General features: G+C 40.5%; 1 protein-coding gene across 1 annotated transcript; it reads left to right on the forward strand.

Moving 5' to 3' along the window:
- Window positions 1-10,145: 10,145 nt before the first annotated feature.
- LOC101832614 (olfactory receptor 1468-like) lies at window positions 10,146-11,084 on the forward strand. The gene has a single exon (XM_013111464.1). It carries the CDS (start codon window positions 10,146-10,148, stop codon window positions 11,082-11,084), a length of 939 nt encoding a protein of 312 aa, XP_012966918.1.
- Window positions 11,085-14,224: the final 3,140 nt, after the last annotated feature.

A 14,224-nucleotide genomic window follows, 5' to 3' on the forward strand; every position in this document is an offset into this window, starting at 1 on the left:
TTTATGTTGAGATCTTTGATCCATTTGGACTTAAGTTTTGTACAGGCGGATCTCTGTGAGGTCGAGGCCAGCCTGTTCTACAGGGCAAGTTCCAGGGCAACCTCCAAAGCAACACACAGAAAACCTGTCTTGGAAAACCAAAAAAAAAAAAAAGGTGTGTCCTCCAATCTCAAGGTCTGTACTAAAGGTATATATCGTCCAGCTTCCTCCACCAAGACCACACCTCCAACAAGGCCACCCACCCCTTCTAATTGTGCTACTCCTTATGTGTTTATGGGGCCAAATATATTCAAACTATCACAATGATCCAAATGGAAAAGCTGATACTGGAAAATATCTAAGATCTAAGAAAACTGGTTGGGACGATGGTGGGAGGACACTATTACGATTTTCCTAGAGGAGTTAGAGGCTAGAAGTAGCTGAATAAAATACAAATCCATTTTCCTTTTCTCTTTTGGCTGGAGGAAGCATTGAACATGATGTGGTAGAGTCTCTCTTTTCTCTCAGCCCTGTCCTTCCTGTGTGTCTTCATATGCTTGGGTCCTTGTAGTTATGGTTTTCTCTTACCTGGAATATATTTATGGGGAGTTTGGTTGTGGTGAAAGTTTCTGCTATCTTTGAAATATTTCTGAAATATGTGTCTCTCACAGTGACATTCAAAGACCATTGACAGTTTTGTGTTCACAGTATAGAGGCTAAGCTGTAATACTCCTAAGATATTTCAGTCTTCACAGTAAGGTCCCTGTGTATTTTAAGGTCTCTCAAACTATTCTCCCCAAATACAGGACCCAGCATACAAGACTACTGTTGATTCCCTAGACAGACAATGAGTAAGCATCTCTCAGTCAGCTGCTCGCTATCCCGATGGCCCACAAAGTGCAATAAATAACATATGATTAGAGATTAATCAGTCACTGCTACAGGGCTCCAACAGAATTTGTCCTAGGGAAGTCTTGCATAATTATTTTGTCTTGTTTAACGAGTTCCTCTAGGATCTAGACTCCTCTGGGATGTAGAACCCCTTAGGCTCAGGGATGAGCAGAATGAGAAATGTGAGCAGGGATGGTAGAGACACAGGTGATAACTCCAGAGGTTGTTCTTCCTATGCCTATACTGAATAAATGGGAACAGGATCTTGGACCAGAGCCCTGGAGTCATCCTGAGACATTCTGGGTAAGTTGGCAGGAAGATGAATGAGTGGGGTCCTTCCTTCATGTCCCTAACTGAAGGTCTTAATCTCTCAGGTCTCTTGATATTCTGCAAACATTTCTTTTTTTTCAGATATACTTTTTTTTTCAGATTATACTTTGCCATCTGTAATGTTTTTAGTATGGCATTCATTAGTATTACTATGCAACTTGTTATCACAAGATTATATCATTTCAACATAGTGATATCCCTGTCAGGCATTTGTTGCAGATGTTTTTGTTATATAGTGGATTATTCAAGTGCCAGTGGTCATGTCAATGGAGCAGCAAGTGGCAGTTGACTTCAGGGGATTGGTTCACCAGCATGCAAGGCACTGATGGGTAAATCTTGGATAGGCAAGACCCCGAGAGTCTTGGCCCCAGAACATCTCTTGCTATTGCTGTCTTTGCTTCTTTGCTGCTGCCATTTTTCCTCTGGTGTCTGGCATGGTATGAATGGGTGTGGGGATATCCCTATTGTCTTTAGTGTAGTTTGATTATCTCATGGAAACAACCCATTCTACTTGGCATTTTTACCTGTGGATTATTATGAAGATGATTTCCTCCTAAGCTGTCCTGTTTAACTACAGCAATGATTTTACACACACACACACACACACACACACACACACACACACACACACACACGCAGTGTTAGTTTAAATAGAATTTTGATGATTGAGGTTCTTTAATAAATATAGTAAGGGATTATGATAAAGGTGAGCTTACCTACTAATGTAGGTAAAAGCAAGATATGATGTACCACCTCCAATAAAGCAGGGGTTGCAGAGGATAGAAATAAGAACAAAGAAATGTCACACAGCTAGTTTCTCTTGAGGAGCTGTATAGGCTGTGTCTGTGGTTAATGATTAAGAGAAACAATTGTGTTACAGAAGCTAAGTCAGCTCATGTTCTTTTTTTTTGTTTTTGTTTTTTTGAGACAAGGTTTCTCTGTATTGTTTTAGAGGCTGTCCTGGAACTGGCTCTCTAGACCAGGCTGTCCTCAACCTCATAGAGATCCACCTACCTCTGCCTCCCTAGTGCTGGGATTAAAGGTGTGAGCCACCGACGCCCGGCTAGCTCATGTTCTTTTTTTTTTTTTTGTTTTTGTTTTACAAGACAGGGTTTCTCTGTATTGTTTTGGAGGCTGTCGGTCCAGCCTGGCCTCGAACTCACAGAGATCCTCCTGCCTCTGCCTCCTGAGTGCTGGGATTAAAGGTGTGCGCCACCACTGCCTGACTTAGCTCATGTTCTTTTAATCTTAACATTGAGAGATGTGTTCACAGGGTTTTGGTGTGCATCATAGCCAAAACAAATCTTTAAATGTGACTTATGGTTAGGTTAAGATGTTTTTGTTAGTGCCTTTGAGGTGTAAAATCTTGGAAAACCATATAAAGTTTAGAAAGCCATACTTTTAATAGCTGAATGAGGGTCTCATTGGGGTCAGGGGGTAGGAACAGTGATAGCCTTGCTATTGCTGCCTGATATACCTTTCTTGTTAGGATGTATGGTGACTAAAAATGATAATTCCTTGTGCCCATTTCTGCCCTCAGCTTCCTGATTAAAAAAAAAAAACTGTTGATGACTAGGTATGCACCCTGTGGATTTAAAGTAGAGATGACTGATTCTTTTCCATGTATAAAAGTCTAGATCTGTGATTATTTTAAGTTTACATCTTGAGATAAATAATAAAATAATTGGTCCTTTATAACCACAAAAATGCAGCCTATGATCAAAAGCTCTGGCTTTGAATAATACTTTTCTTGCTTACACTCTGTTAATCTATAAAAAGTTGCTTGGGTGTGAATGTATGTGGGTTCTTGGAACAACTTGCTTTTCACCTGTAATATGTAAAATATTCAGTCATGTAAGGGATATGGGAAACATGCTGTTTTTTTTACTTGTATTCATTGTAATCATTCACTTAAAAATATATTGTAGCCACATGGCAATTTTTATACTGCTTGAAAGATTCTTCTGGGATATGTAAGCTGTAAGGGTAAAATAAAGCTGGAAGGAAGAAACTGAGAGAGAAAGAAGGGAAACATAAAGGTAGTAAAACAGACTAAAAAGAATAGAACAAGCAATAAGAATAATAAAATGAAAAACTAATCTTTGACCCTCATAAAAGTCTTCATGTGTCTGTCCAGTAATTAGTCTGCTCTTCATCTCCTCTTCAGCTTTTCTGATCAGCTGAAGGCTTGCCATTAATCAGGACTCTAGGTGAGATCCTGACATGTTTGGGATTGGAGTGTGTGTGTGTGTGTGTGTGTGTGTGTGTGTGTGTGTGTGTGTGTTCTTTTTTTTTGCCGGCACCAGAGAATTTATTTTAGCCACCCTTGCCTGCCCCAGAGAATTAAGTTTTACTCCCTCAGAAAAAATCAGTCAAGTATTTATTCGACTGACACCTTAGATCTCCCTCAATGTCTGAGCTGCTGGTTCTAACAGCAGCAATATTCAAGGAACTTAAAAAAAGGTTCAGATAATCCCCTTGAAGGCACATTATAGTCACAATTTTTGGGAGACAGTGTGGAAATCTGCATTTTAAAAAGTGATTTCTATGTTTAACCTATCAGTATGCTTCAAGGCTGGCAGAATTAGCTGCATCAAATGTAAAGTTTGAACGTTTGCTGTAGAATTTTGAGCCCACACAAGACTTACTGTTCAGAATCAGAACTTATGAGGATAAACAGGTATTTAACATTTAAATTTTATGTCGTGACTAAGTCTAAGGCTTTTGTCATTGTTATGTGCAGTTCAGACTGAGAAGTGAACAGGTACCATCTGAGTAACATGAGAGACAAAATTACTGAACTCCTGGAACTCAGGTGTTTATCAGTGGCGCCATCTGCAAGCAGTGTCCTTGTGCTATGTGATTCTTCATAACTGCCTGATATCAGAAGTATATTCTGTTCATTTCTCAGGGAAGCTCCATTCTGAGATAAATGTATAATATACAATTTATAAATGCTTTCCCAACTGCAACACTGGAAGGTAATGTCTAAATACAAAACTGTTAGTATGATTAGATTAAATAGCATTGGCAAGGTTAAAATTCCAGCAACTGCACTCGGTTGTGTCTCTTCAAGGGAGGAACTTCTCATGTGCCTTAAAAGTCTTCTTAAATTTTTCCTCTTATCTCTGAGGCACCTGACCTGGATATGTGGAGACAAACTGAAACTAAATTTCAAATTTTCGTTTACTCATTCCTTTCTCCCCAAATTACCTATTAAATTAGTAGTTCTCATCTCAATATCAATGAATAATATGGATATTATTACACAAGAAACAAAAGGTCAGTGTAGCCCCACATACCAGGTTGTCTATTTAGAGTAAATCACAGTGTGTTGGGTAGCCTAATCCTTGTGTCTGAAGTTACACAGGTAATTCTGTAACACAGTGTCAAAAGCGACATGGTCCAGCCTATTGATTCTGAGAAGATGTACAGGCTTCTACCCATGTCGTAGCCCAAGTGCAGACAACAAATATTGAGAAACTCTGCTTACATCCTGGCAGCATGCCAGGTAGACCTAATTTCAGGTGAAGACAGACACAGCCTTCCTACATGAACACAGTATGGTGAGAAGTCATCTCAAACCAGTGATGGGGCATTGATGGCTGTGGAATGGAAAGAAGGTGCAGTGAGAACAATGTATCTGCTACCACCTCAAAAGGAACCAAAGATTTAATGGTTCAAACCACATATATTAAAATAGTAAGCCCAGTGCAATGGGAGCACAGAGGTGTTACTAGCCAGCAGAAACAACTGTGGTGGGGTGGACATGACCTTTTAGTCCCATGTTGAAAGTAGAATATGAGAGTTATTGTGGGAGTAGAGGACACTGTGGAGGCAGGAAAGGTTGTGATGATCTTTGTTTCTTTAGTGTCTTTAAAAGTATTTTTTTGTGTTTTGTTAAGAGAAGCTTTTTCCTTGAGAGGAGCCTTCCCGCCAGCCTGGTTCCAGAGCCGCATCAGTTCCAAATAAAAACACAGGAGGCTATATTAATTATGAAGCTGTTGGCCTTGCTTGTTTCTTACTGGCTACCTCTGACTTAAGTAATTACCCCATAATTGTTAATCTAAGTATGTCTCTTACTGGAGAATAGTTCCGGGCTTCCTACCACATGTCGACTTCCTGTGTTTCTCCTACCCAGAGTCCTCCTGGACTCCTAGTCCCTCCTATCTAGATTCCCTATTGGCCAGACAGTACTTTATTGACAAATGCACAGGACTTCCCCAACATCTCCTCTTTTCTGTTTAAACAAAAATAAAGGTCTTAACTTTAACATAGTCAAATCATATATAACAGAACAGTTATCAAGTAAGAATACAGTTACAATATTTTGTCTATCAACATTCAGCAAGATTTAAAGAAAATATCATCCATCCCATCCTTGTGAGTCTAAAGTTCTATATGTAGCTTATCTTTTATCATAACTAAGGAAAACTATAATTATAACCATCTGTCTTCAACTCCATCAAAGACCACAGAAGGATAATATATAAACACTAGGATTGACAGAGACATCTTACTGCCTGGACAGTCACCCGAAGTTCCTCTGTAACGTTGGGGCATCCATCTTCAGCCCACAGGCCACAATGTGTCTGGAACACTTCTCAGCAAAGCAGGAAATTTCAAAATGTCCATCTGCATTGGCAGTCTGTCAGTCATTTTTCTGTGTCCTGCAGAAAGTCTGGTAGACTCTTTCATGAAGCAGGAACCCTGAAGGACTATTTGAGTTCAGCAGTCACTTTCCTGTAGGTCCTGCATATGTCAGGAGTGGGATTGAATTTCCACGCAAAACAACAGAATGGTTGTCAGAAGTGGGATTAAATTTCCACGCAAAACAACAAAAGCTTTAAAGGAATTTTAGAAACAGAAGAACGGAGAGAAGGACAGATTTTTGGTAGCAGCATTTTCTCAGGTGGGCTCTGTTTTGCTATCGACAAGCCGAGATTCACGTGGCTCGCTTACTGGAGTCTTCCTGACTCGGCATAAGAAGAAAAAAAAACCAGCCAGCAAGGTTGTTTTAAGACTCTGCTAATGATTGAAAGGTGTGTACGTACAGCTGGAAGTGGCAGCTTTTGCTGGAGGTCAGCAGGGACTGAGGCGGTAAACTGGAGTCACGCTTATGCCCGCCATCTTGAAAAAAAACTGGCGTTTAAAACAGCCTCGGTTTTACAGATAAGACACGTGGCCAGAAAAACGTAAAGCTTTACAGTAAAGTCAGACTTGGATGAACAAAACCTCTAAAGGTTTACAGTGTGTTTAAAAATATACGTGAGATTGAGAGAGAAAATGAAACGGCATAGTGGTAAATAAATGGAAAAGCCGGGCGTTGGTGGCGCACGCCTTTAATCCCAGCACTCAGGAGGCAGAGTAAGATTTGCTGCAAAGGCAGAAGCAGGCAGATTTCCAAAGAGAAACCCTGTCTCAGAGAAAAATAAAAGTAAAAGAAATAGAGTAATAATAGATAAATAAATAAGCCACATAAAGATGGAAAATACACAGAGAGTCTGGATACTGTATGCTATTGTGTTTTTCAGTTTTTTGCTTGCTAAGGAACTAACAGCTACTAAAGTACACTTGATTATAAATGCTACTGAATTAATCCAACTTCTATCTTTTAAAAATGCCTTGACTTCAAAATTTAAGTATAAGGATATGTTACTCGGAAAAGGAGTTTTAGTTTATTTTTCCACAGAAAATGAAAAGCTGAGGATTCCTTCCAGGCTTCTGTGGTTTGACGAACCAAGACCCCCAGAAGCAGTGGACCAGGTGTTCCAACAACTGAAACAGCTAAGATGATGGAGCTTTACAGACCCTGAAAATAAGGACTTATACAGGTTTCTGAGTTTTGTCATGATCCCCATGATATGAACAGCACCCCCTTCTAGCACGAAGCAGTTTGGAATGAGCGACGTCCTAATTCCCATCTTGTTTATAAATCTTTGTTTTCATTTAAATGGGGTTGTTTATAATTGGCTAATGATCACAGCCAATATTCTTTTAATGGTAAAAAAGGGAATTATGGTATGGGTATTGTTTTTCATTTATTGATACAAATTCAAGGTCAATTTTGTGATGCTTATATTTCTCCTCTTGATTAAGTATTGTGCTTATACTGATCTTTTAAAACATAAAGCATAATTGAATACAGACTATAGATAGTTACTTATAATAGAATTTATAGTTAGGTAAGTTATGTTTTCTAGATATAAGGAAATATATTTGAGATACATAAACAGTCTTCAAACCTCTCAAAGACCTTCAGAAAATGACATTTAAAATGGTTTAGGGTTTTTCTTGACAATGAGAAATATCTGCTCTTGGCAGCACCAATTATGTCTGAGAGGAAGATGGGCATCGAAGAAACTTGTTATGGAGTTTGCTTTCAACATGGCAAGATTAGCCATTTGGGCAAGAAACTGCTCTTGCCTAGATTGTTTGACTGTTGTTGTACAATATGGACATGCAGGACCCACAGGAAAGTGACTACTGAACTCAGTCTTACAGGGTTCCTGCTTCATGAAGAGTCTACGAGACTTTCTGCAGGACAAAGAAAAATGACTGACAGACTGCCAACGCAGATGGACAGTTTCAAATTTCCTGCTTTGCTGAGAAATCTTCTGGACACATTGTGGCCTATGAGCTGAAGATGGATGCCCCAACGTTACAGAGGAACTTCGGGTGACTGTCCAGGCAGTAAAATGTCTCTGTCAATCCTAGTGTTTATATATTATCCTTCTGTGGTCTTTGATGGAGTTGAAGACAGATAGTTATAATTATAGTTTTCCTTAGTTATGATAAAAGATAAGCTACATATAGAACTTTAGACTCACAAGGATGGGATGGATGATATTTTCTTTAAATCTTGCTGAATGTTGATAGACAAAATATTGTAACTGTATTCTTACTTGATAACTGTTCTGTTATATATGATTTGACTATGTTAAAGTTAAGACCTTTATTTTTGTTTAAAAAGAAAAGAGGAGATGTTGGGGAAGTCCTGTTATTTGCCTGTTATTTGTCAATAAACACTGTTGAGCCAATAGGAATCTAGATAGGTGGGACTAGGAGTCCAGGAGGATTCTGGGAAGGAGAAACACAGAGAGTCGACATGTAACCACCATGGGGTAGGAAGCCTGGAACTATTCTCCAGTAAGAGAAATACTTAGATTAACAATTATGGGGTAATTACTTAAGTCAGAGGTAGCCAGTAAGAAACAAGCAAGGCCAACAGCTTCATAATTAATACAGCGTCTTGTGTGTTTATTTGGGGACTACAAAGCGGCAGAGCCCAGGCGACTGGCGGGGGATAAACCAAAGCAGCTAGCAAGGAAAAGCTTCTCTTAACAGTGTTTATATTGGAAAGAGGAGAAACCCCCAAAAAACTTTTAATAGAATGATGATAAATGGATGGAGTGCGGTAACCCAGACCCAGAAAGATAAACATGTAATATACTCACTCACAAGTGGATATTAACGGTAAAATAAAGGATAACTGTGCTACAAAACATAGACCCAGAGAGACTAGGTAACAAGGAGGGTTCAAATGGGGATGCCCATGTCTCCTTGTGAAGGGGAAATAGAGATTTTGTGAGTCTACTGCAGGTAGGTGGGATGGGAACATGAGAGATCATGTTGGGGCAGGGTTGAGCAGGAGAGCATTGAAAGAGACTGTTGAAAAGGGGGGGCATTTCAAGGTCAGGTCAAAACCCAGTAAAAGGGAGTCTCCCAGTCATCTACAAGGATGACTACAGCTAAGACTCCTAGTAATAGAGGACACATAGCCTGAACTGGCCATCTCCTGTGACCAGATTGGTGCCTAGTCCAGTTGTCATCACTGAGGCTTCATCCAGCAACAGATTCAGACCCACAGACAATCTTTAAGTGGAGCTCAGGGAATCCTATGGAAGAGGAGGAGCAAAGACTGTAGAAGCCAGAGGGGTCAATGACACCAGAGACAACCCAGAGAATCATCTACCTGTATTCAGGGGCTCACAGAGACTGAACTTGCAACCAGCAAATCTGCATGGGACTGGCCTAGGCACTCTCATATATGTTATAGTTGTGTAGCTTGGTATTCTTTTGGGACTCCTAACAGCAGGGGCCATCTCTGACTCTTTTACTCGTTTTTGGGACACTACTCCTCATACTGGGTCTGGCCTTAATACATGGGGAGCTGCTTTGTCTTATGGCAACTTGATATGCTTTATTGATATCCCTGGGAGACCTTCCCTTTCCTGAACAGAAATAGAGGAGGAGTGGATGGGGGGCATTGAAATAGAGGGATGGGGTCAGAGGGAGATACTTGAAGAAGAGGGAGAAGAAACCTTAGCAGGCATGTAAAGTAAATAAATAAATACATACATAAATAGTGCTGTGGAAATAGGCAAACTTTTGCAAGGAAAAAGTCATAGAATTATAAGGGAGGGCTGTTTATTATGAAGTCCCAGGAAACAGTGACTACTGTTAGGAAAAAAAAAACCAATTGCAACTATTCAGAACCAATGGCCGCTGAATTGGCATGAGAGTGGCTTACCTGTGACTGTGTTTAGAAAGGAAGTAATAGTCAATTTCACTAATTACCAGTGAAAATATCTGACAAGTAGCTTAGACTTAGGCATGTGTCTATATTTAAGAAATTTTAATTTAGTGGTGGCAGTGCATGCCTTAAGTCTCAGCACTCAGAAGTCAGAGGCAGGCAGATCTCTGTGAGTTCCAGGCCCACCTGGTCTACACAGGGAGCTCCAGGCTAGCCAAGCCAAGGCTACATAGAGTGGCTCTGTGTCAAAAACACAAGCAAATGAAATTTACCCATATCTTTCAGTTTTTGAGGATGCAATCAATTATTGAATAACACTTAGAAGAATGCATTTCATAGAAATGTGTTCAGTTTTATTTGTATTTAAGGGACTTTTAACATTTTCTCTTGAAGATTCTGGTGACACAGCATGACAGAAGGGAACCAAACTGTCATCTCCTGGTTCCTCCTCCTGGGCCTACCCATCCCCCCAGAGCACCAGCACCTGTTTTATGCCCTGTTCCTGGCCATGTACCTCACCACTGTCCTGGGGAACCTGCTCATCATCATCCTCATTCAACTGGACTCCCATCTCCATACACCTATGTATTCTTTACTCAGCAACTTGTCATTCTCTGACCTCTGCTTTTCCTCTGTCACAATGCCCAAATTGCTGCAGAACATGCAGAGTCAAGTTCCATCCATTCCCTATGCAGGCTGCCTGGCACAGATGTACTTTTTCTTGCTGTTTGGAGACCTTGAGAGCTTCCTCCTTGTGGCCATGGCCTATGACCGCTATGTGGCCATCTGCTTCCCCCTCCATTACACCAGCATTATGAGTCCTAAGCTCTGTGTGGGTCTGGTGGTGCTGTCCTGGGTGTTGACCACATTCCATGCCATGCTGCACACCCTACTCATGGCCAGGTTGTCATTCTGTGAGGACAATGTGATCCCCCACTTTTTTTGTGACATGTCTGCTCTGCTGAAGCTTTCCTGCTCTGACACCCATGTTAATGAGTTGGTGATATTTATCACTGGAGGCCATATTCTTGTCATTCCATTTGTGCTCATTGTTGTGTCCTATGCACGAATTGTCTCCTCTATTCTCAAGGTTCCTTCTGCTCGAGGTTTCCGTAAGGCCTTCTCCACCTGTGGTTCCCATCTGTCTGTGGTGTCACTGTTCTATGGGACACTTATTGGTCTGTACTTATGCCCATCTGCTAATAATTCTACTGTGAAGGAGACTGTCATGGCTATGATGTACACAGTGGTGACTCCCATGCTGAACCCCTTCATCTACAGCCTGAGGAACAGGGACATGAAGGGGGCTCTGGTCAGAGTATTTTGTAAGAAAAAAATTATGGTATGATTGCACATGATAGCAATTATTGAGATTATTTATGTAGTACATAATTGATGCCAATATTATTATTGACCACTCTTTTCACTAGGGAAGTTTTTGCTAAAATGAAATATTATACAACTACCCAGTTATTAAAATAGTGGAAGTAGAAATGTGTATTTGGTTAAGAATGGAATCAGGTAATTTTGCTGTTTCTACTCCATATGATGTGGAGTTACAGGCACATGGCCACACTGTTTCATGTGAGTGTTGGGGATCTAAACTCTGGTCTGATTCTCATTCACTAAGTACTTCTACTAATAGAACAGCATTTCCAATTCTGCATTTATCATTTCCTTATGATGAAATATTGAAAAGCACCTGATTTTGGAAATCGTGGAAGTTTGAATGTAATTGACCTGTATAATCTCATAGGGTGTGGCAAACAAGGAAACTAGGTGGTGTGGCTTTGTTGGAGTGGTTTGGTCTTGTTTGTGGAAGTGTGTCACTGCAGGGGTAGATTTTGAGGTTTTCCATGCTCAGAATACCACATAGTGTCTCAGTTGACTTCCTCTTGTCTGAAAGATATAGGACTCATCTTGTACTCATGGTACTCTCTAGTATCATGACTGCTTGCATGCTTCCATGATACCCACCATGATGATAGTGGACTGAACCTCTGAAAGTGTGTGAACATCACCCCAATTAAATATATTCTTCATAAGAGTTGCCATGTTCGCAGTGTCTCTTCACAGCAATAGAAAGGCTAACTAAGGCAGATATATATAGTACATTCTGGTTATAAGCTCTTGATGATTGAACAGAACACTGATGTTACTCCTATCTAGTTACAGTATAGAGGCCATCAATGACCTCTCCTCATTCCTCCTTTCCCCTACTCCCTCTGCCCTTTACCAACAAATAATTTTACATATTTGTAGACTGCAATGGGATGTTTTGGTGTATGCTATATTATGCAGATGGCCATGAGGATCTAGGGATTAGACAGGTTCTCTGTTAGGAAGACAGAGGATCATGGCTAGGTAATAAAGATTATGAACTTCAAAGGTTGCTGGCTTCTTCCTCATCCCCCTGATTTGAGATAAAGCCTGGCAACACAACATACAGGCTTTATGGGCTTTTCCTCTTCAGAGGAAGCCTCTTGCTGATGGATTGACTTACCAAATTTAAGGTATGGTCAGGGCCTTTTTGCACAACAGTTGTGGGTCAATCAGTCATCCTTGTTTTCTTCAAACTGCTCAACCTTAAATTAGGGGAAGAGAACCATATAAACAAGCTGAAAAACAAAAATCACTTGATCATCTCACTAGATGCTGAAAAAGCCTTTGACAAAATCCAACACCCCTTCATGATAAAGGTCTTAGAGAGACCTGGGATAACAGGAACATACCTAAACATAATAAAAGCTATATACAGCAAACCAACAGCCAACATCAAACTAAATGGACAGAAACTCAATGCAATTCCACTAAAATCAGGAACAAGACAAGGCTATCCACTCTCTCCATACCTTTTCAATATTGCACTTGAAGTTATAGTTAGAACCATACAACAAAAGGAGTGCAAGGGAATACAAATTGGAAAGGAAGAGGTCAAACTTTGACTATTTGCAGATGATATGATAGTTTACATAAATGACCCAAAGAACTCTACCAGGGAACTCTTACAGCTGATTAACACCTTCAGCAAAGTGGCAGGCTACAAGATCTACTCAAGAAAATCAGTAGCCCTACTATATACAGATGATAAAAGGGCTGAGAAAGAAATCAGAGAAACATCACCACAAACAACATAAAATTGCCACAAACAACATAAAATACCTTGGGGTAACTCTAACCAAACAAGTGAAAGACCTGAATTGCAAGAACTTCGAATCTTTAAAGAAAGAAATGAAAGAAGCCCTCAGAAAATGGAAAGATCTCCCATGCTCTTGGATAGGTAGTAACAATGTAGTAAAAATGGCAATTCTGCCAAAAGCAATCTACAGATTCAGTGCATTAAAATCCTAGCACAATTCTTCACAGACCTTGAAAGAACAATAATCAATTTTGTATGGAAAAACAAAAGACCCAGGATAGCCAACACAACTCTGTTCAATAAGGCAACGTCCAGAGGCATCACCATCCCTGACTTCAAGCTCTATTATAGAGCTATAGTCCTGAAAACAACTTGATATTGGCATAAAAATAGACAGGTATACCGATGGAATTGAATTGAAAACCCTGATATTAACCCACACATGTATGAACATCTGATCTTTGACAAAGAAGCTAAAACTATACAATGGAAAAAAGAAAGCATCTTCAACAAATGGTGCTGGCATAACTGCCTCTTGGGGGAGGGTCTAGGCCCTGTCCTGGATGAAATGACAGACTGTGGACACCCCCATGGAGGTCCTCACCCCCCCCTGGGGAAATGAGGGGCTACTTGGGGGGGTTGGGGGGAGGGCATGGGAGGAGAGGAGGGAAACGGAGAGGGACCTGGGACTGACTTGTGAAACAACTTTATTTCTAATTTAAATTTAAAATAAATAATAAAAAATAATAAAAAATTAGGGGAAGAGACCCTTCAGATACTTAAAAATCTGGAGTCCTAGAGAAATGACTGGATTTTGGTTTCCAGAGTATCCCCTCTAGTTTGTGGGGGGTCTTTTTCTCTATGTGTCTGCTTTTTGTGTGTGTTTCCTCACTCCCAATAAAAGTCTGCTGCTTATGTCTGCTTCTGTCTCTGGTATTTGAGGCTTCTCTGCTGTTACCTGGAGAGCTTGGTGTTTTTTCCTGTCTTTTAAGTCTTCAGTTGGCAGAGAAAAGACCCCCAGACAGCAACAGTTTCAGGGAGCCGATGAGGCCAGGCAGCATATGGCAGAGGACTCATCGTGTGAAGGCGGTGGGAGTCCATCGAATGAAGTTGTGAAAATGAAGCTTGGGTTGTAATGAATACACCAATAAGTTGTAGGTGTCAGAGCCATGAGACATATGGGAAGGAGAGCTACATACTGGGAGTACAACATTTCAGGAAGAGAAAGGAGAGAGAGAAGGGGGAGGGGAGGGAGAGGAACAGGGAGGGAGGGAGGGAGGAGAGAGAGAGAGAGAGAGAGAGAGAGAGAGAGAGAGAGAGAGAGAGAGAGAGAGAGAGAGACATTAGGT

The sequence above is a fragment of the Mesocricetus auratus genome, unplaced genomic scaffold (assembly GCF_017639785.1).
Source record: "Mesocricetus auratus isolate SY011 unplaced genomic scaffold, BCM_Maur_2.0 Super-Scaffold_100007, whole genome shotgun sequence".
Classification (NCBI taxonomy): domain Eukaryota; kingdom Metazoa; phylum Chordata; class Mammalia; order Rodentia; family Cricetidae; genus Mesocricetus; species Mesocricetus auratus.